This window comes from Rhinoderma darwinii, chromosome 7 (genome assembly GCF_050947455.1).
Source record: "Rhinoderma darwinii isolate aRhiDar2 chromosome 7, aRhiDar2.hap1, whole genome shotgun sequence".
Classification (NCBI taxonomy): Eukaryota; Metazoa; Chordata; class Amphibia; order Anura; family Rhinodermatidae; genus Rhinoderma; species Rhinoderma darwinii.
This window is the reverse complement of record NC_134693.1, coordinates 116795664-116815918: the sequence shown is the minus strand read 5'-3', so window position 1 is coordinate 116815918 and position 20255 is coordinate 116795664. Positions and strand designations below refer to the sequence as shown.

The 20255-nt window shown below is 46.2% G+C and overlaps 1 protein-coding gene across 1 annotated transcript in view; it reads left to right on the top strand.

Moving 5' to 3' along the window:
* Window positions 1-561: 561 nt before the first annotated feature.
* FGD3 (FYVE, RhoGEF and PH domain containing 3) overlaps window positions 562-20255 on the top strand; it is a 188569-nt gene continuing 168875 nt past the window's right edge. Inside the window, exon 1 of the mRNA XM_075833882.1 lies at window positions 562-739. Coding sequence (XP_075689997.1) covers window positions 691-739 — 49 coding nt within the window. The 5' untranslated portion in view covers window positions 562-690. The remainder of the gene's footprint in view (window positions 740-20255) is intronic.

The window sequence follows — 20255 nt, the reverse complement described above, 5'->3', positions numbered from 1 at the left end:
ATGTGTGCTTATGATATTATATGACTAATATACGGCAATTGTAAAAGATCCAAAGATGTTGGATTTTTATTTTATTTTTGCAAAAATTGCAAATCTTTACGTTTTTTCTTACTTTTTAAATTAAGGCTAAATGGCAGAAAATTATATGTGGCTTTACGTCACATGAAATGCACTCATCACAATAGATTCTGCTGTGCGATCCTTCGCATTCAATAAGTCGCGGTGGAGCGTCAGCCAAAAAATCTGGGTGTATCTGTTGTAGCTATAAATGCGGACAGCATATGTGATGCTACTGTATATTTCCTTTCGGAGTCACAATGTATCTATCCTATTATTGCAAATGTTTCTACATGAAGAAATGTCCTCATCACATCATTTCTTTTTTATTATGGGTTTCTTAAATCAGACTTCCCGGTATGATGACAGCTCAGAATGATTCCCACAGTCCTCCCCTGCACTTATGATTGGTCTCTGGGAGTGTGGGCTGGGGTTTGTCTATGACACTGTGATACAGGACTCTTCACAGCTTCATCCATTGCGGCAAGGACTATGTTGCTGCATCTAGAGCAGTCCTGTATGTAATGCACTGGTTACTTCTTTCTACAACGCAAAAAAAGAAAAAGAAAAAAAACGCAGAAAAGCAATCTAACAGCACAGGCATTAAATCCCTCTAGGGGAAGGCAGTGGGCTATGAGCATGATGACTGGGAACAGACCCAATCTCCGTCCAGGGGCAGATGGTAAGTTTTAAAAACTTTTCTCTTTTTTTTTTTTGTCCCTTTAAATCCCATATGCCTCTAAGCCGCTTTTAGGAAACCGGATTTGTGCTTTGCTTTAACCTGTGTTATTCCACGTCTGTTACCGACTGATTCTGAAAATCTGCAGTTGGGTGGGAAGGGGGGTATTCCCAGGAAAAAACCTAGCTTTACCACAGCTGTTCCTCCAATGTTCTGTTAATTTGATGTCTTCACCAGGGAAATCTTTGGCTTGATTCGGAACAACCATTTAATGCTGAATTGCTAATGAAAAAGTCCTTAAACTTATTAGGATTTGGGATATATTTGTGTCTCGCTTCCCCGCCGGGCATTACATAGGCTATTTTCATGGTGATCGCAATCTCCGGGACATCTGACTTTGTATAGGGATCTAGCTGACAAATTCCTCCTGTAGTAATATAAAGAGTATATTGTCCTTTACTTCGAGCCTGCAGTCTGGAAGCAGAAGCGAAGATCTTAACTCTTATTTGTCATATAGGAACCTAAGAAACTTTGGAAAACAGATGAATTACTGTTTGATATTAATTGGCATTAACCCATTGGTGATCAGACAACAGGAAGATGGTAAAGGGGATACAATATGTTTGATGAACCCATTCATTTTTAGTGCAAATTATATATATATATATATATATATATATATATAAAAATATCCATGTCGTCATATATAAGGTTCTCAATCTGCCAATGAATTAATGATTGCAGCTATTATTAGTTTACCCGCTTTCCTATTTGCAGCATTCCAATGCAAAATATCTGTCCTATGTGTCAATTTTTAAATGGTTTAATCCCCTCCTATATGCATTCCCGCTCCTATAACATGCATATTATGCAGCGTAAGGTTGTCTGGTTAAGACCAGGCGAATGGCACGATTATCACACGAATTCGATAGATCAAAGTGTGATATTGCATCTAATGTATCCTTATGGGGTCGCATGAAACTGCATGATATTGTGATAGCAAAATATACAACAATGCAGGATTTTTACAATAATTGCAAGCCAAACACAATCACATGCAATGGTTCTATTAAAATTGCGTGCAATATTATGCAAATTCAATTTTGGATGATATTGCAATTTTCTGCAAAGAAATGTTGTAAAAATCCACGATGTACACAAGATTATAACGCAGATATTGCATGCAAAAAGTCGTATAGTCTCAGCCTAAGGGCTTAGGCTCTGTCCACACTGTCATCGCTTCTTCCGTTCTTAAAGGAGCCATGGCTGACAAGACAGATCTGTGATCAAATGGATACCAATGAATCCTGACAGACCCTATTGACTTGTAATTCGGTGAGCCACGTTGCCTTTGGGGTTGCTGTGTCTTCCTCCGCTATTCTCGCCATCAAAAAAAAACCTGATGTAATGGAAAACAACGCTTATGTGTACAGAACTTCGATCACAGCTTTGTAAAGGTGACTTCACACGCAGCGTTTTTTGGAAAATGGGGAAATATGAAATGCATTCCAAACGTGGCATTTTTCTATGTATCACATGATTTTTTTAATCACATAATTTGCAATGTTAAAAATACCACCTAAAAAAACGCAGGTAGTAAAGCACACTATTAGCAAAAAAATGTGTACCATTTTTTTATTTTTTTTGAGTTTTTAGGATGCATTTTTCCTGGAAAAAAAGCCACGCAAAAAGTGTGTGAAGGAAGCTTCAGGCCCCATGCACGTGACCATGACCGTAATCACATTTGTGGGCCGTGATCCCATTATAAAGTATGAGAGTCCGTAAAACAAAAAAATAGGACATGTCCTATTTTTTACAGAAGGTTTCTGCGGCGCGTAAATATATAGGAAGGTGTCCGTCGGCCATAGATATGAATGGGTCCGTAATTATGGGCAAAATTTACGGTCGTGTGCATGGGGCCTTGGACCTTGTTCACACAGTGCAGAGTTGCTGCAGATTGTTCATGCATTTTTTTTAAGCTAAAAGCATAATTTGGTTCTTGGAGAGCAGACCTATAAATATTTCTTCTGATTAGGTTGTGTTTCTGGTTTTGGCTTGAAAAAAACTGACAAAGTCTGCGCGGTGTGAACAAGGTCTTATACGGCTCCATATAGGGGCTGTTCATTTAGCGCCAAAAAATGGGATTAGACCATCATGTGAAAGCAGGAAAGTCTTTCCCAAAGGTTTTTTTGAGGGAAAATCTCTACTATTTTTACATGAAAGGGTACTAATACCATTCTTGACACTATATACAAATGTGTGAATAACCCCATAGGCCATGTTCAAACAGCGCATTTGTGGCACAGTTACCAGACTTTGGTTCTCATTTATGAGTAGCAAATTTAGGTGCAATTCTGTTTTCTGCATAAATTTGCGGATTTTACGACTCGTCCGGCACTAAAAAAATGGGGAAGTGGCTTATCAAAAGGGGTCGAGACCACTGCAGCCCGACAGCTTTACTATAATTCACTCCAGTACCTGTCCTAACTTATAGCGGAAATCTGCAGCAGCTCAGAGATGCCGTACATATCAGGTGCGCGGACAGCACAAGATGTAACTAATTTATTAAGAGAGGTGTGCGCAAGATAAAATACTCACATCTTAGGCCTCATGCACACGACCGTAGTGTTTTTCTGGTCCGCAAATTCCAGGACCGTGTTCCGTGAAATGTCCTCCGCAATTCATCCATATGTAATTCGCAGTTCATCTGTATGTAATCCGCAAAATGCGGATGAAAAAAAAAAAAGCCTAGGTAAAACAGGATGAGGACAGAACTCATTCCTGGTCGTCGCCTAGCAACACTTCCGCAAATCCGCAAACTGCGGTTGACACACGGAGGTGTACCCGCATTTTCCACCGGCCCATTGACTTCTATGGGCATGTCCGCATCGAATTTGCGGCCCGTAATAAGACATGTCCTGAGTTTCTGCGGCACGGATTTGCGGACATGCGGAGACCCGTGAAAACACGGATAGTGTGTATGGGCCCATAGAAATGAATGGGTCCGCAATTCTCCCGTGGATTTGCGGGGGAATTGCAGACGCAAAAACACGTTCGTGTGCATGGGGCCTTACTCCTATGGGCTTCTGAATAATACTGCCATATATAACATCTGGGCCCCTTTTTAATTATTTTTTTTTTGGACTAGATTTATGGTTGTCCAAGAAAAAGTTTTATACTTTTCTCCTCTAGATCTAATCCAAGTTTTTGTGGAAAAAAATAGCATAGGTGTGCACGGAGCCTATACGGTGGCAGACGTATTTATTATGACGCCAGCCAACTCCATGAGGCACTGTATTCTCTAATAGAAGTAAGGGTATGTTCACACGGCCTATTTACGGACGTAATTCGGGCGTTTTTGCCCCGAATTACGTCCGAAAATAGCGCCTCAATAGCGCTGACAAACATCTGCCCATTGAAAGCAATGGGCAGACGTTTGTCTGTTCACACGAGGCGTAATTTACGCGCCGCTGTCAAAAGACGGCGCGTAAATAGACGCCCGCGTCAAAGAAGTGACCTGTCACTTCTTTGGCCGTAATTAGAGCCGTTATTCATTGACTCCAATGAATAGCAGCGCTAATTACGCCCGTAATTGACGCGGCGTTCAAGCGCCTGCACATGCCGTTACGGCTGAAATTACGGGGATGTTTTCAGGCTGAAACATCCCCGTAATTTCAGCCGTTACGGACGCCCTCGTGTGAACATACCCTAAGGGTATGTGCACACGGTAGCTGACTTTTACGTCTGAAAAGACAGACTGTTTTCAGGAGAAAACAGCTGCCTAGTTTCAGCCGTAAAAGCTCCTCCTCGCATTATGCGAGGCGTCTTTAACGCTCGTAAATCTTGAGCTGCTCTTCATTGACTTCAATGAAGAACGGCTCAAATTACGTTGCAAAGAAGTGTCCTGCACTTCTTTGCCGAGGCAGTCATTTTACGCGTCGTCGTTTGACAGCTGACAAACGGCGACGCGTAAATTACAGTACGTCGGCTAACCCATTCAAATGAGTGGGCAGATGTTTGCCGACGTATTGTAGCCCTATTTTCAGACGTAAAACGAGGCATAATACGCCTCGTTTACGTCTGAAAATAGGTCGTTTGAACCCAGCCTAATGCTTGTAACTAAGATTACATGCATTATACGGCATGCGATGGAACATGACAATTTATTTTTCTTATGTATTCTGTGTGAATTCGTGAGTTAAAAACCTCTGTGTACCCCCAAATAAAATCGAAGCCAATCAGAGGTGCAGTATGGGCCTACTGCAGGCATTAGGTCCCGTATAAAGTATCCATACAACACAGATATATAATATGGCATAAGGACTAAGGCCCTTTTAAAGAAATGATGGATAATAGGGCGTATTTATTAATATTATTGCATATAATACCTTTGTAAATGCCACTGTAATATGGCACAGCTATGTCATGATGATGCAGAAAGACAAACACCGCTATATAGATTCGGTGTCAATGGCAGCCATGACTCTCTTCTGCACTGATAGGTGGGTGATGCATATACAATTGCTTTCAATAATTTTTCTTTTTTCCACAGTTTTTAGTTTAACAAAAAGACTACATCCGCAAAAAAAGTAACTTCATAATAACATAAATTTTATTTTTTCTCCCCCCCTTTAGGATAAGGCCACACGGAGCGGCCCTGACATGGTCGCAATGCGGCCAACAAATGTGCTGGCACTATGTTAGGTGCGGCTGTCAAATACCTAGTTAAGGGTTAATTCCGGTTACAACAAGTTAACCCCCCGTAGGGTAAGGGTATGTTCACACGGCAGTGTCCGTAACGGCTGCCCCGTCATTTCAGCCGTAACGGCATGTGCAAGCGCTTGAACGCCGCGTCCATTACGGACGTAACTGGAGCTGGTTTTCCATGGAGTCCATGGAAAACGGCTCCATTTACGTCTGAAGAACTGACATGACACTTCTTTGGCGCGGGCGTCTATTTACGCGCCGTCTTTTGACAGCGATGCGTAAATATACGCCTCGTGTGAACAGACAAACGTCAGCCCATTGCTTTCAATGGGCAGGTTTGTCAACGCTTTCAAGCCGTAATTTCGTACGTAATTCGGGGGTTAAAACGCTCGAATTACGTCCGTAAATAGGCCGTGTGAACATACCCGAAGGGGTAACTTGCTGATTGGTGGGTGTCCGACAGCTTTGAGCCCGAAGTTGCCCGAACCCCAAGTTTGAACCGAGCGGCAGGTCGCTCATGCACACTGCCACTCCATTCATTCTCTATGAAAGCGCCAGAAATGGCCGAGTGCAGTGTTCAGCTTTTTCCGTTGCTGCAATAGAGAATGAATGGAGCGGCAGTGCGCATGAGCGACCTTCCGCTCGGTTCAAGCTTCGGGTTCGGGCTCCCCGGTCCAAGCTGTCGGACACCCACCGATCAGCAAGTTACCCCTTACCCTACGGATAGGGTATAACTTGTTGTAACCGGAATACCCCCTGGCCGTGCGTTATTGCAGGTAAAATGGCCCTTTACCTGCAAAATCGTGCAGCGATAAAGGGTGTATTAATTTATGGCCGCACGATTTTGCTGATAAAGGGACATTTTACTGGCCACTAACAGGCTATTTGACAGCCGCACCGGACATGGTGCCGGCGCGGTTTTTGGTTGCATTGCGACCGTGTCAGGGCCGCTCCGTATGGCCTTACCCTTATACCCTCCCTTAGCCTGGCACAGCAATATGATTCAACGTGCCCAACCATGGGTTCAAAATGGCTACAAATTTGTCCATGTTATTTAAAGAAACAAAATAAAATGTTTCAATATGCGTGACAATTATTAAAGGTGCAGACGCGCCTTTTGATATTCATAAATACATTTCTAGACATGTTTGCCGTCTCCTAATCCCGTCACAAAACATTCACATGAAACCCGAAACAGAGAAACATGTCATGAATGTGGCACGTGTAATATCAATAGCTGACCGTGATTCTTTCATACATGTACTCTATATTTCTTGTTTACACGGTCTAGATGAGGTTTACTCCAGACTGCGCGGTTCTGCCTGGGATGTTCTCCTGCAGTGAGGGCTGTTCCATAACATTAACTTATTATAGTACCAGAGGGTGTGATTATATTTTGTGCACAAACAGCGATTCTTTATTATAAATGTAATGAGTGCAGACTGTACATGTAGTAGCCAGACGGCTAATTACAGGCAAAACACGTCAGCAGTAATTAAAATCTTCAAAATTGTGCGAGGAAATGCAGAAAGTACAGATTACAGATATTAATTGCAGCTCACTGAGTAACTAGTCAAAACCATAGACACTAATTATATTTCATGCAATAGCAAATCAGATCTAGGAATACAGAGCGGAGCTGTGTGTGTCTTTACATAAAGGGTTAAAGGGAATGTGCACCTTCACCATAGAGATATCGTATGTCAAAAGATAGTGTCAGCGGGGATTTAAGGACCTTTTACATGGGCCAATTATCGGCCAACGAGCACTTATATGAAGGCTCGTTCCCGATCATGGCCCGTGTAAACGGCAGCGAGCCGATGAATGATAAAATGCTCGTTCATCGGCTGATTGTGTTTATGCAACATGAAATATTATTGTTGTCGGCAGCACATCTCCCCAAACAGGGACACCTGCTGTAGACATAATAGAAATGTATTGGGACGAGCGACGAGCTGTCTAGTTGATCGGCGCTCGTTTATACGGCCCATGTTGGTTTCTGGTTCCCCCACTGATGGCTGGAATGAATAGTGCTCTTCCGCGCGTAGTGTTCCTTCGACTTCTAGCTCTGAGATTTCTGTATCTCATGAGATGATGCGGCTTGGCAGTTTTAGAAAAATCCTCTATTAAGGAGTTTGATACAATAAAGAAATGTCTCTCTTAAAAGGGTTGTGTCACAAAACACGTTTCCCCTATCTGCAGGATAGGGGATACATGTGTGATCGCTGGGGGTCCGACTGCTGGGACCCCCAGTGATAAGGAGAACGGGGGACCGAAAGTCCCCCGATGAGAAGCATGGCACTTTTGGGGTTCTGTGTCCGGAAGCTCCATAGAAATTAATGGAGCATGGTTCACGCGTGCGCAGAAGCACGACTGGCACTCCATTAGTTTCTATGGAGCTTCTGGACACACAAGCCGGGCACAGACCCTGGAAGTTCCATACTTCTCATGGAGTACTTCATGGGACTTTCGGTCCCCCGCTCTCCTTATCGCTGGGGGTCCCAGCGGTCGCACCCCCAGCTATAACACATGTATCCCCTACCCACTTTGCCCTAAAAATTTCTGCTCTCCTAGCAGGTTTAGGGCTATGCGGAATATTTTATTACGCAGCATGTCAATTTCTGATTTAGATTGGGCCCAGATTTATCACAGATTTTCCCTATTAAGTTTAATGGGGAAGGTAAAATCTGCAACAGATGCCAATTGTGGATTTTGTGCTAATTAACAAATTAATTGTAAAATCTCTGTATCCTGGCCTCTACACTATACGTCGTTGCTAGACAGGCTGCAGCGTTCACATGTGTAAACATATCATTGCTGGAGGCCAGGATACAGAGGCCGGAAGGGGACCAGGCTAACGTTACCAGAGAAGCGGCAGAAGATTGGGAAGGTGAGTATACAGATTTTTACTTATATTTTAGCCAATCTGCAGCGGCAAATCTGCACCAAAATCCACACAATTTGGTGTGGATTTACTGCTGCGGATTTCCCTGCAACTTTCTTCGGATTTGCTATATTAATCCAGTATGTGCAAACGTATTCTTAGAGTGGAAAATATATTTTACGGCCAAATAATGTAGATCAAGCACTTGTCTCTTTGGGCCCAGTGACTATATTTGACTATATTAGTGTACCTGACCTCCCTCAAGTGTATTCTATGTCTAACCAAAAAATGTTTATTGGATTGTAGGGGTGTAACTATAGACTGTACAGATGTTGCAGTAGCACCCGGGTTCTGGAGCCTAAGTGGGGCCAAAAGGTCCCTCTGCCCGATATGAGGAGACCGGTACTATGAATGATGTGTGATATTTGGGAGGGCCCTATTACAGATTTTGCGTTGTGGCCCAGAAGCTACAAGATTGGATAGTGGAAATTACTATTGTGGTAGAGAAAGTTACTCTCTGCATTCAGTGTCTTGAAGTAAAGTTCTTATGAGCGCCAGAGGAGAAAGCGTATTACTGGTGTTTGGTCACAATATTACGTATAACACGGGGGTCACCTATGGTAAAGCACTATGTTGTGGCTTAATCTCACCACACGGTTGTGCATAGAGACCCAAGGAATCCATAATACAGACCAACATGCACAGGGTGTGCCAATGTACAGTTTCGTGCACACAGCCTTGCAATGTGCATGAGGTCTTGAGGTCGGATTCACACAACACAGCTTAAATAAATGACAAAAATTCAGGTGGAGAACCTACTTTTCCGGAAAGCTATTTCAATTGGAAGGAAGACTTAGGGCTTGTCCACACATAACAGAATTGCTAGCAAAAATTCTGCTGCGGAAAAACTGCACCATTTCCTGCGGTTTTTATTGCAGAAAATGGTGCGTATTTTCCTGCGTTTTTCTTTACAATGCTGGGAGATGGTGACATCTCCCCTGAAAAACGCAGCAATTCAATCCACTTTCCACAGCAGGAATTGACATGCTGCGGTACGAAAAATACGCACCGCAGGTGAATTTCTGCAAGGAAATTTTATGCAGCGTGTGGATGAGATTTGTTAAGTCTCACCCACTTTGCTGCTGCTGTATTCTGCTGCGTATTTTCTGTCTGCTATTCCGCTACGTGTGGACGAGCCCTTACTGAACAATTGAGTCTTCTGCCATATTAGGGTATGTTCACACGATGAGAGGCATTTAGGGTATGTTCACACGCACTAATTACGGACGTAATTCGGGCGTTTTTGCCCCGAATTACGTCCGAAAATAGCGCCTCAATAGCGCTGACAAACATCTGCCCATTGAAAGCAACGGGCAGACGTTTGTCTGTTCACACGAGGCGTAATTTACGCGCCGCTGTCAAATGACGGCGCGTAAATAGACAGCTGCGTCAAAGAAGTGACCTGTCACTTCTTTGGCCGTATTTGGAGCCGTTATTCATTGACTCCAATGAATAGCAGCGCCAATTACGTCCGTAATGGACGCGGCGTTCAAGCGCCTGCACATGCCGTTACGGCTGAAATTACGGGGATGTTTTCAGGCTGAAACATCCCCGTAATTTCAGCCATTACGGACGCCCTCGTGTGAACATACCCTAAGGTGTGAAAAGACAGACTGTTAACAGCTGCCTCGTTTCACACGTAAATGCTCCTCCTCGCATTTTGCGAGCCGTCTGAGACGCTCGTAAATCTTGAGCTGTGCTTCATTGAGTTCAATGAAGAACAGCTCAAATTACGTGGCAAAGAAGTGCCCTGCACTTCTTTGCCGAGGCAGTCCATTTACGCGTCGTCGTTTGACAGCTGTCAAACGACGACGCGTAAATTACAGGTCGTCTGCACAATACGTCGGCAAACCCATTCAAATGAATGGGCAGATGCTTGCCGACGTATTGTAGCCCTATTTTCAGGCGTAAAACGAGGCATAATACGCCTCGTTTACGCCTGAAAATAGGTCGTGTGAACCCAGCCTTACAGCTCTATACAAGCACGTTCTACAGAGATATAAAATACGGCACCCTTAGAGGTCTATGGGACCCTACAGTACCTTTAAACACTTCAAGTTTTCCTGCCTTTCATATGTACAGATCTGCCTTATTTTCTGGATTTATGAATGTCACTTTGTGTTGTGAAGATTGACGTTGTAATTGAATTTGCTAGGCCATACTTGGCTCATAAAATACAGCTGGGTCATAGTGTCCAATGAACATTTGCTTTTTTTCAACAGCTGTAGAGCAGTAAGTGGAGGCCAAACATTTGACAGATGTAAAGCTGGCATGCTCACTACAAGCTCGTAAAACATCCACACCAGCAGCTGTGATCAGTAGGGGCTGAGTGTGCCAGCGTGGGGTGGGTGCTATGGTTGGGTTAAAGGAAGAACAACACAGTTAGGCCTAACTCTTTAGAAATATCTGCCATCTGAAACTCCGCACGGAACGCACCGCTGTGCCCTTGATGTGGGTCATGTGATCGCACAAAAAGTGTGAGTACAACTGCATGGTCATATTAAGAAGAGGCCGTACTGCAGACAAAAAACAGAATAAGGGGAGGCCTCCATGACTAAAATAGATGGGAGGGGTAACGAGTTGGTTTGGCTTATGGGAATTTGGGATAAGCTAGTAGGAGGGCTAGTAAGGAAAGGGGTGGGGGGATTAGGGGGATGTACCTTTTCCTTGTGCTTTCTCTCCCTCTCTTCGCCAGGACGCTGAAGCAGGAACATGTCCTTCCCCTCCTCTTCTTCCATGGCGTCTGATGCTGAACTGCTGCAGCAGATGCTGGCCGCTGCCGCTTCCAGGGAGCCGGGTTGGCTCCAGCAGCAGATTGCGGCGCTGATTGCTGGCCCGGCGTCAGCTGATGTCCGGGAGTCATCGGAGGCTCAGGGCACAGGCCGGGAGCGCTCGCCCGCAGCATCGGCTCCTTCGGTGCAGGAGCTGCTGGAGGTAAGAGCGCGTCGCTTTCGGGGGACAGGTAACGGGCGGAGAGAGCCTGTCTCCCCGGCGATGCCGGATGCAGCCGGCACTTCCGGTGCGTAGCGCACCACGAGGCGCTTGCGAACTCCCGCTCGGCTGAGTCCGGAGGTGATCCCGGGGGCACGGCGCTGCAGGAGGAGCCCCTCTGTGCACCCTTTAGGCCGGGCTGCGGAGCGGACGTCTGCTGCTCGACGGTCCGGTCCTGGGAGGAATCCCAGAACGCGGCGGCGCCCGGCGGCAACGTCCACAAGATGGCGGTCTTCACTTTCGGCCACCCCTCCTTCTTCCAGCCGGGGCGGAAGTTTGTCGGCGGCCCTACATGGCGAGGTGCTAGCCAGAGGGCCAGCTGTGTTAGACGCGGAGATGACGATCGGTGATGGTGTCGGAGGTCACAGACAGCGGTCAGTGGTGTGGGTGCCAGGCAACGAGGACCAGGTGGCCGGTGCTTCAGGACAGCTGAGAGGAGCTGAGAGCCGCCAGGATGATGCAATATCCCTTCCAGGAGCTGGAATTCCCCATGCACACATTGCCAATGCAGACGACGCCACAGCGGGACCGGAGCAATGGATGATGGTGAGCTGCGGGCCTCTACACGTGGACATGTGGGTCCGGCTGACGGGTCCACAGCCCCTGGGCAGCCTGGTGAGTTGATGCCTACTTTACCTTTTCCTGCTTTATTGATGTCGGGTGTCGGTTCGGATTTAGTCGTGTCAGGGTGTTCTGGGGTTCCCGCGTTGCAAGCGCACGGGGATAGGGATAATCTGGCGGATTTAGTGGGTTGCTAAAAGAGTTAGTGGGGCGGTTGGGGGGTTCCCCATCCCCTGGGCAAGCGGTTGTATCCTCCGTTGCAGTTTGGACAGGTTCACATAATAGCGCCCCAATTCTTAGTACTGGAGTTATATCACCTGGGGAGGTAGTGGATGCCGTAGCGGTTTCGGTGCAGACGGAATCGCCGAAGGAGGTAGACAGGGTGCGTTTAGATGATCGTGCTCGGGGGGAGGTTTATGTGTGTTATGAGGGCCCGTTGGGGGCCCATTTGAAACAGGAAGTTAGAGAGCGTATTTGGAAAGACGAGTAGGCTGAAATTTTTTCCCTTCTGCCTTTGGAAAAGTTTAATTTGGATAAGGTTAAGCGTGACGAAACTAAAAAGGATGAGGAGGAGAAAAGAAGGTATCGGTTGATCCCAAAAACATTTGTCAATTGGTTGCAGGCTTTCGTGATATTGGCGAGTGTTATTGGGGAAAAGGCGCCGGACAATTGCTCAGCTCTTTTTTGTTACATGGACGCGGTGGGGGAGGCTCACAGGGTTTATGGGGGTCAGGCGTGGCTCTGGTACGACGAACAATTTTGTCAGCGGAAAGCGGTGCGGCCAAACATTCGGTGGGACCATAAGGACATAGCCTTGTGATTGAAGGTAACTGCGCTGTTAAAGCAGGGTCTGTCCTTTCCCGGGAGCGGGGCGGGAACCTCTGATCAGGCAGGGCAAGCCTCGGGCTCAAAGCTTGGAACGTGTTGGCAATTTAATGAGGGCCAATGTAAATTCGGAGCCACCTGTAAGTTTAAGCATGTCTGTTCCCATTGTAGCGGTCAGTCACACGGGGCGTCAAAATGCTTTAAAAAAGGGCGCCGACAAGGGGGAGCCAGTGGTTCCTCTGGTTTTGGGGGTGACGCCAGTGAAGGTCACAAAGATGGCCCCCTTTCTAAGTAGATACCCTGACAGGGAGGGAGCGCTGCTGATTAGTTCGGGTTTTGTTATTCCGCCGCCGCCTCACGCGGTCCCTCTTACGCAGCGCAACCTGCGGTCGGCTTATCAGCATGCGGGGGTGGTGTCAGACAAGCTTAAAAAGGAGGTGGCGCTGGGCAGAATGGTGGGCCCTTTCACGTCGGTTCCGGTGCCGAATTTGGTAGTGTCGCCCTTGGGCGTGGTGCCAAAACGGGAACCGAACAAGTTCCGTCTTATACACCAATTGTCATTTCCCAAAGGGTTGTCTGTTAATGATGGTATAGATCCTGACTTGTGTTCTGTCGTCTATACGTCATTTGATGCTGCGGTAGCGCTGGTGCGCGGTTATGGAAGAGGGGCCTTGATGGCAAAGACTGACATCGAGGCAGCTTTTTGTCTGCTGCCGGTGCATCCTGACAGCCAGCGGCTTTTAGGGTGTTACTGGAACGGGGGATATTTTGTTGATCGTTGCCTGCCTATGGGCTGTTCTCTGTCGTGTGCGTATTTCGACGTTTTTCGACTTTTTTTTTTTTTTTTTGGAGTGGGTTGTTAGAAGTGTCGCTGGGGTGAATTCGGTTATACACAATTTCGACGACTTTTTGTGTGTCGGTACGGCGGTTTCGGGTATATGCGCGAACTTGCTGGAGACGGTTACGTGGGTGTCACGGGAGTTTGGGGTCCCTTTGGCGGCTGAGAAGACAGAAGGGCCTACGTCGTCCATTTGTTTTTTGGGGATTGCGATCGATTCGGTGGCAATGGAGTGTAGATTATCGGAGGATAATCTGGTTGCTTTGCGGTTTGAGGTTGACAGAGCTTGTCATCTTATAAAAATCACGTTACGGGAGTTGCAGTCGCTGTTGGGGAAGTTAAATTTTGCCTACCGCATCATGCCGATGGGTAGGGTGTTTTGCTGTCGGCTGTCGGCTGCGACGGCGGGGGTTAAGGAGCCACATCATTTTATTAGATTAGTTGCTGATCACCGGGAGGACTTGCGAGTATGGCTTCATTTCCTGGCTACCTATAATGGCCACTCATTATGGATGTCTCGGGTTTTGGATAGTTTCGATCTGGAATTTTTCACGGATGCGTCGGGGGCGGTGGGTTTCAGAGCATTTCGTAAAGGTCAATGGTGTGCAGGCATGTGGCCGGCTACGTGGGTAGAAAGGGGTTTGACGCGCAACTTGGCCCTGCTCGAACTGTTTCCCATCGTGGTGGCAGTTACCATCTGGGGGGATAGGTTCCGGGACAAGAAAGTTTGCTTCCATTGCGATAATCTGGGGGTAGTTATGGCGATAAACAATGTGTCGGCGTCGTCTCCTCCGGTAGTTCGCTTGTTAAGACAGTTGGTGCTCACTTGTCTGCAGTTGAATGCGTGGCGGTGCATGTACCGGGGTGGAGAATTGTATCGCTGACGCGCTTTCTCGCTCAGTGTGGTCGCTTTCGTCAGCTGGTGCCGGACCCGGACTTGACTGGGGTGGACTGTCCCAGTCATCTTTGGGAGCTGGGGTCCGGGCTGCAAGTGCCTTGATTGAACAATTGGTGGCCAGATCGACGTGGGCAGCGTATTCTGCAGGATAGCGTCAATGGGAGGAGTGGATTAGGTCCCTAGGGGATGTGGTGTCTGACAATGACAGGATACTTGCGCTGCTGTTTTGGTTGGGGGAAGCATTTTCTGCGATTTGCAGGGTTGCCAAGGTCAATCGTTTTGTGTGGGCCATTGCTTTCAGTTTTAAGCTATGGGGATTGGTGGACGTGGCAAAGCATTTCTTGGTGAGCCAGGCGTTGCGGGGATTGAGTAAGGGTGTGGTGATACGAGATCAGAGGCGTCCAGTGTAATTTCAATTGCTTTGTGATATGGGTGAGGTGATGTGGCAGGTGTGTAGATCACCTTCTGAGAGCAAGCTGTTTCGTTTGGGTTTTTCCCTAGCTTTTTTTGGGGCTTTTCGGTTGTGGGAACTGGTGTCGCCTAGTGCGTCTACACCGGGGGGTGTGAGGCAGGATGATGTGTATGAGGATAGGGTGGAGATAGTTCTTCGTCATTCAAAAACTGATCAAATGTGTAGGGGATGGAGGTTAGTGTTGTTCGCTTTGCCAAGGAATGCGGTATGTCCAGTTTTCTTCCTCAGGGAGTTTTTGGCGGGCGCAGTTAGTTATTTCGGATTCCCCGTTACTTAGGCATTCGGACAAAACTATTCTGTCGCGTTTTCAGTTTGATGTAGTGTTTAGAAAATGCCTGGTGGCGTGTCAGGTAAGGGCGGAACAGTACTAGTCTCATTCATTTCAAATCGGAGCGGCGACGGAAGCAGTGAGGTGGGGTTTAGACGATGCAGGGGTACAGTGGATAGGGCGCTGGGAATCCGCGCGCTTCCGCTCGTATGTTCGTCCTCATATGCTGCGATTTGTGTATTTATGCATTACTGATCTGGGTGAGTGTGTTTCCGCCTGTGTTGTGTTGTCGTGTGCAGGTGTGAGTGGTGTGCGAGTATGTTTTCCTTTGTCTTACAGGCCTTCCTCCTTGTTTGGTTTGGATTATGGGGCATTCGTATGTGTACTGGGGTGCCCATCGGGCGGATGTACGGCCTGACGGCAGACAGCTTAGGATTCCACGGGATACAGCGATCTTAAAGAGGCTCTGTCACCACATTATAAGTGCCCTATCTCCTACATAAGGAGATCGGCGCTATAATGTAGGTGACAGTAATGCTTTTTATTTTAAAAAAACTATCTATTTTTACCACTTTATTAGCGATTTTGGTTTATGCTAATGCATTTCTTAATGCCCAAGTGGGTGTATTTTTACTTTCGACCAAGTGGGCATTGTACAGAGGAGTGTATAACGCTGACCAATCCGCATCATGCACTCCTCTCCATTAATTTACACAGCAGCATCGCGTTCTTACTAGAACGCGATGTGCAGCCACATACACAGACATTAACATTAATCAAGTGTCCTGATAATGAATATACATGACCTCCAGCCTGGACATCATGTGTATTCAGAATCCTGACACTTCTGAATCTTTTCTGTGAGATTTCCAGCAAGGGAAACGAAATCTCGTTTACCTTGTAATCTCGCGAGATTACGCGTGGTTTGCTGGAATCTCACCGAAAAGATTCAGAAGTGTCAGGATTCTGAATACACATGACGTCCAGGCTGGAGGTCATGTATATTCATTATCAGGACACTTGATTAACGTTAATGTCTGTGTATGGGGCTGCACATCGCGTTCTAGTAAGAACGCGATGCTGCTGTGTAAATGGACAGGAGTGTATGACGCTGACTGGTCACTGATTGGTCAGCGTCATACACTCTGTACAACGCCCACTTGGTCGAAGGTAAAAACACGCCCACTTGGGCATTAAGAAACTCATTAGCATAAAGCTAAAAATCGCTAATAAAGTGGTTTAAATTGTTTTTCTAAATAAAAAGCACTGCTGTCACCTACATTACAGCGCCAATCTTCTTATATAAGAGATAGGGCACTTATAATGTGGTGACAGAGCCTCTTTAAGATCGATTGGGTTTCCGTGGTATGACCTGGGGTAGGGTGTTACCGGAGTTTAACACCTTCATACTTTTGGACAGGGTACCGAGGGTGCGGGTTTTGCATGTGGGAGGAAATGATTTGGACTTGCGCCCTTTTCTGGAATTGGTAAGGGATGTCAAACATGACCTGTTGTGCTTGTGGTCATCACATCCCAAGCTGGTGATCGTGTGGTCGGAGATCGTCCCGAGGAAGAGTTGGCGGTTGGCCTCGCTCCATGGCTAGGGTCAACAAGGCTCGTATTAAGGCCAACAGGGCCATATCTGGTTTCGGTGCGAGTGGGGGGGTTGCTGTGCGGCATTGGTATTTGGAGGCTGGGACAGGAAACTATTGGAGGGAGGATGGAGTGCACTTGAATGACGTGGGAATGGATATGTGGAGTCTGGCCCTGTCTGAGGGGATTGAACGAGCGGTGGGCGTGTGGAGGAGCTCACAGGCTTGAGGTGGTCAAGGTCTATGTCGCTTTGGCGGGGGGGGGGGGGGGGGAGTCCTTGAAGTAGGTCGGAAAATGTGGTGGGGGGGGGGGGAATGCATCACGGGATGCACCCCCCCCCCAATTTTGTTGGAAATCGGCTTCTTGGGGTGTTACCCCTGTTGAAGGCTGTGACCTATATGGTGGAGGTCATCTGCTAAAGGTAATCGGTGCCCCCGAGCCGGGTTACGGCTGGGGGTAAGGTATTGGTGGGCAGATGGCCTGTAAATACAAATATTGGTGGCTTCAATGACTTGCCCCTGTCATTCTTTTTGTTTTCTGACCCTGAGAGGGTCACATTGTTATTTATGTTATGTTGAATTCCTCGGGGGGGGGGGGGGGGGGGGGGAATTCAAAATGTTATGTTATCTGGTTATTTAAAACTTATTGTTATTTAAGATAATAAACGGCTGCTGTGGCCATTAAAATCCAACTCTGTTTCAGTGTCTGCTTTATTAAAAGTAAGGCACATAAAGGGGGTACACGACTCTACTTATTTGGGTCATGCCCGAACAAAAGTTAGTAGATACATTTTCTAGATGCCTCAACCAGAGGTTGAGCTTGAAGTACCTAGGCCCAATGCCAAATCTATAACTTGGTACCTAATAAACATGGATAGTAATCACAGTGATGTAACAGTACAAGTATAATAAACACAGTGATGTCACAATACAGATGTGATATCACTACAAATACAAAACAAAGCCAGTGATGTCACCGTAGCAGTAAGTATCAATGCAGGAATAATAGTGATGTCACATTGCAGGTTTTACATATATAGTGACCAGGGTTACAGTGTATGCCAATACAGGGATTATCAACAAAGTGATGTCACAGTACATGGAAAATAAACACTGAAAAAGCATAGGAATGGATTATTGCATGCAGTGATGTCATAGTATGGTAATGTACACAGTGATCTAACCAAACTCCAGGGCCCGGGTGTGACTGCAACCTTTGTTATCCCTGTAGTTACAACCTTGGCCTTCACATTAAAAGGGTATTCCAGTTGTCTGTGTGTAAATAAATGTTATTTATTGGATGATGAAAAGGTATGAAATGTTTTAATATTCTTAGAGCGAATGCAACAACGTTTTGACGCTATCTTTCTGGCGTAGAAATGTCACAAACAGCCCAATATTTATAAAAAGGGGCACTTCTTTGCAATTTTGGGGTTGTTTCTGTTATGCCAAATAGATAGTCACTGTTTCATGCACCGCCCCCTCAGGTCATACACTAGGCATAATATGTTGTATGAAGTATGCCTGGAATGTTCCTTTAAAGAGGTTGTCCAGCTTCTGACAACTGACGACCTAACCACCGGATAGGTCATCATTATGTCATCGGTGTGGGTCCAACACCCGGACCCTGCACCGATAAGCCGCTCCGGTGGCCTGTCGGCACCGGATGTTGTGGCACATAATGCTATGTACAGAGCCCTGAAGCAGTTGGCACCATGCATAGCATAGCTGACATACTGCACGTCTGCTTCTATTCAGTTGAACAGTACTGCAGCTCGGCTGCTATTCCGTGGCTTGAGCTAACTGCTTCCGCTTGTACGTCCGGTGCACGGAGACACCAGACCAGCTGATCTGTGCGGGGCCCGGGTGTCGGACCCCCACAGATCATGTACTGATGACCTATCCTGTGTATAGGTCATCCGTTGTGAGAAGCTGGAAAACACCTTTAAGGTTGAAATGCTCTAAGTATGGTAAAACTGTAAATGTAAGATGGATCTTGGCGCTGTGGGTTTCATAGACCGATTTTACATAAAGTCTGTTCTGTACAGGATTGGAAAAACATGGCTACTATCTTCTACTGCCGCACCAGTCCAGGAATTGTCTCTGGTATTGCAGCTCAACCCCATTATCTTCAATGGAGCTGAACTGTAATACCAGACACATCCTGCGGACTGGTGTGGCGCTGGTTCTGGAAAAAAGCAGCCATATTTTCTAATCCTGTACAACCCCTTTAAGTCAACTTTCTAAAATTCTTTTTTATTTGAAGTGTAAGTACTGCTGGGTTTAGGTTGAGACGACAGTCCTATTTTAGAACGCTGATTGTACAGAATTAATATGTAAAGGATAATTGGGTCCTGAGCAGACTGAATTAAAAATGCCTGCTATCAAATCTCATGTGTGCTATTTAAGAATATCATTCACCGTCAGTAATACTGTGACTGAAAAGTCTTCAGCTAAGGAAGACTTCAAGGGAAGGTCATATTTAAACAGATTAGGACTTTAAGAAGATAATTCTTGCATACTCAAGGAAGACCTGGTAATTAGAATGTCATCTTTAATGTATGTGAGCGGAATGGTAAAACATTGACTTATGACAGTTACTTGGCATGTCTTCTGTACAGTAAGTGCATCAATGCCAGATAGCTGCCTCATCATTGATTTACTGCTATTCTAACGGTTTCTGAATTATTCTGCTGAGAAACGTCACATCGTAAATAAACTTAGTTATAATTAGGGAGCAGGGTATTTTAGGTCACGTTCAATTGGGATGTCCCTGTGAATCCCTTATTTATGTGTCAGGTTTTTGTATATAATCTTCCCTATATAAGAATGGAAAGAGAGCCTGATTGTGGCACAGTAATTGATATTGGTAGATTTAGGCCAGGATCACACTCGCAGTTCTCAGCGATCCTTTGCCGTATACCCACCGAGACCAGTAATTGGCTGGAGCAAATGCGTGGGTATACAAGCATGTCATCGCTTCAGCCATGTCAATAAACAGCGGCAGGAAGGACCGGAACAGCGGAGCTGGAACGCCGAAGAATCTGTGAGGCCACTAATGGCTCGTATTTTTTTGTTTAATGCATCCCTCCTAACCCAGTCACTTTTTGGAATAACTCGGAAAAACCTTTTTAGGGAGATGCAAGTAATAACTAAAACAGACTTGTCTGGAGAGCTGCGGTCCTACAGGGGTTCTATCTGCCTCCTCTGAGTTGGGACACACTCATCGACTACAGTTACACCACAACAATGTAGGTGGTGTCGAGGTCTGCTACATAATTCTTCTTGTGAACCCTCTAAGGCTGGGTTCACACAACCTATTTTCAGGCGTAAACGAGGCGTATTATGCCTCGATTTACGCCTGAAAATACGGCTCCAATACGTCGGCAAACATCTGCCCATTCATTTGAATGGGTTTGCCGA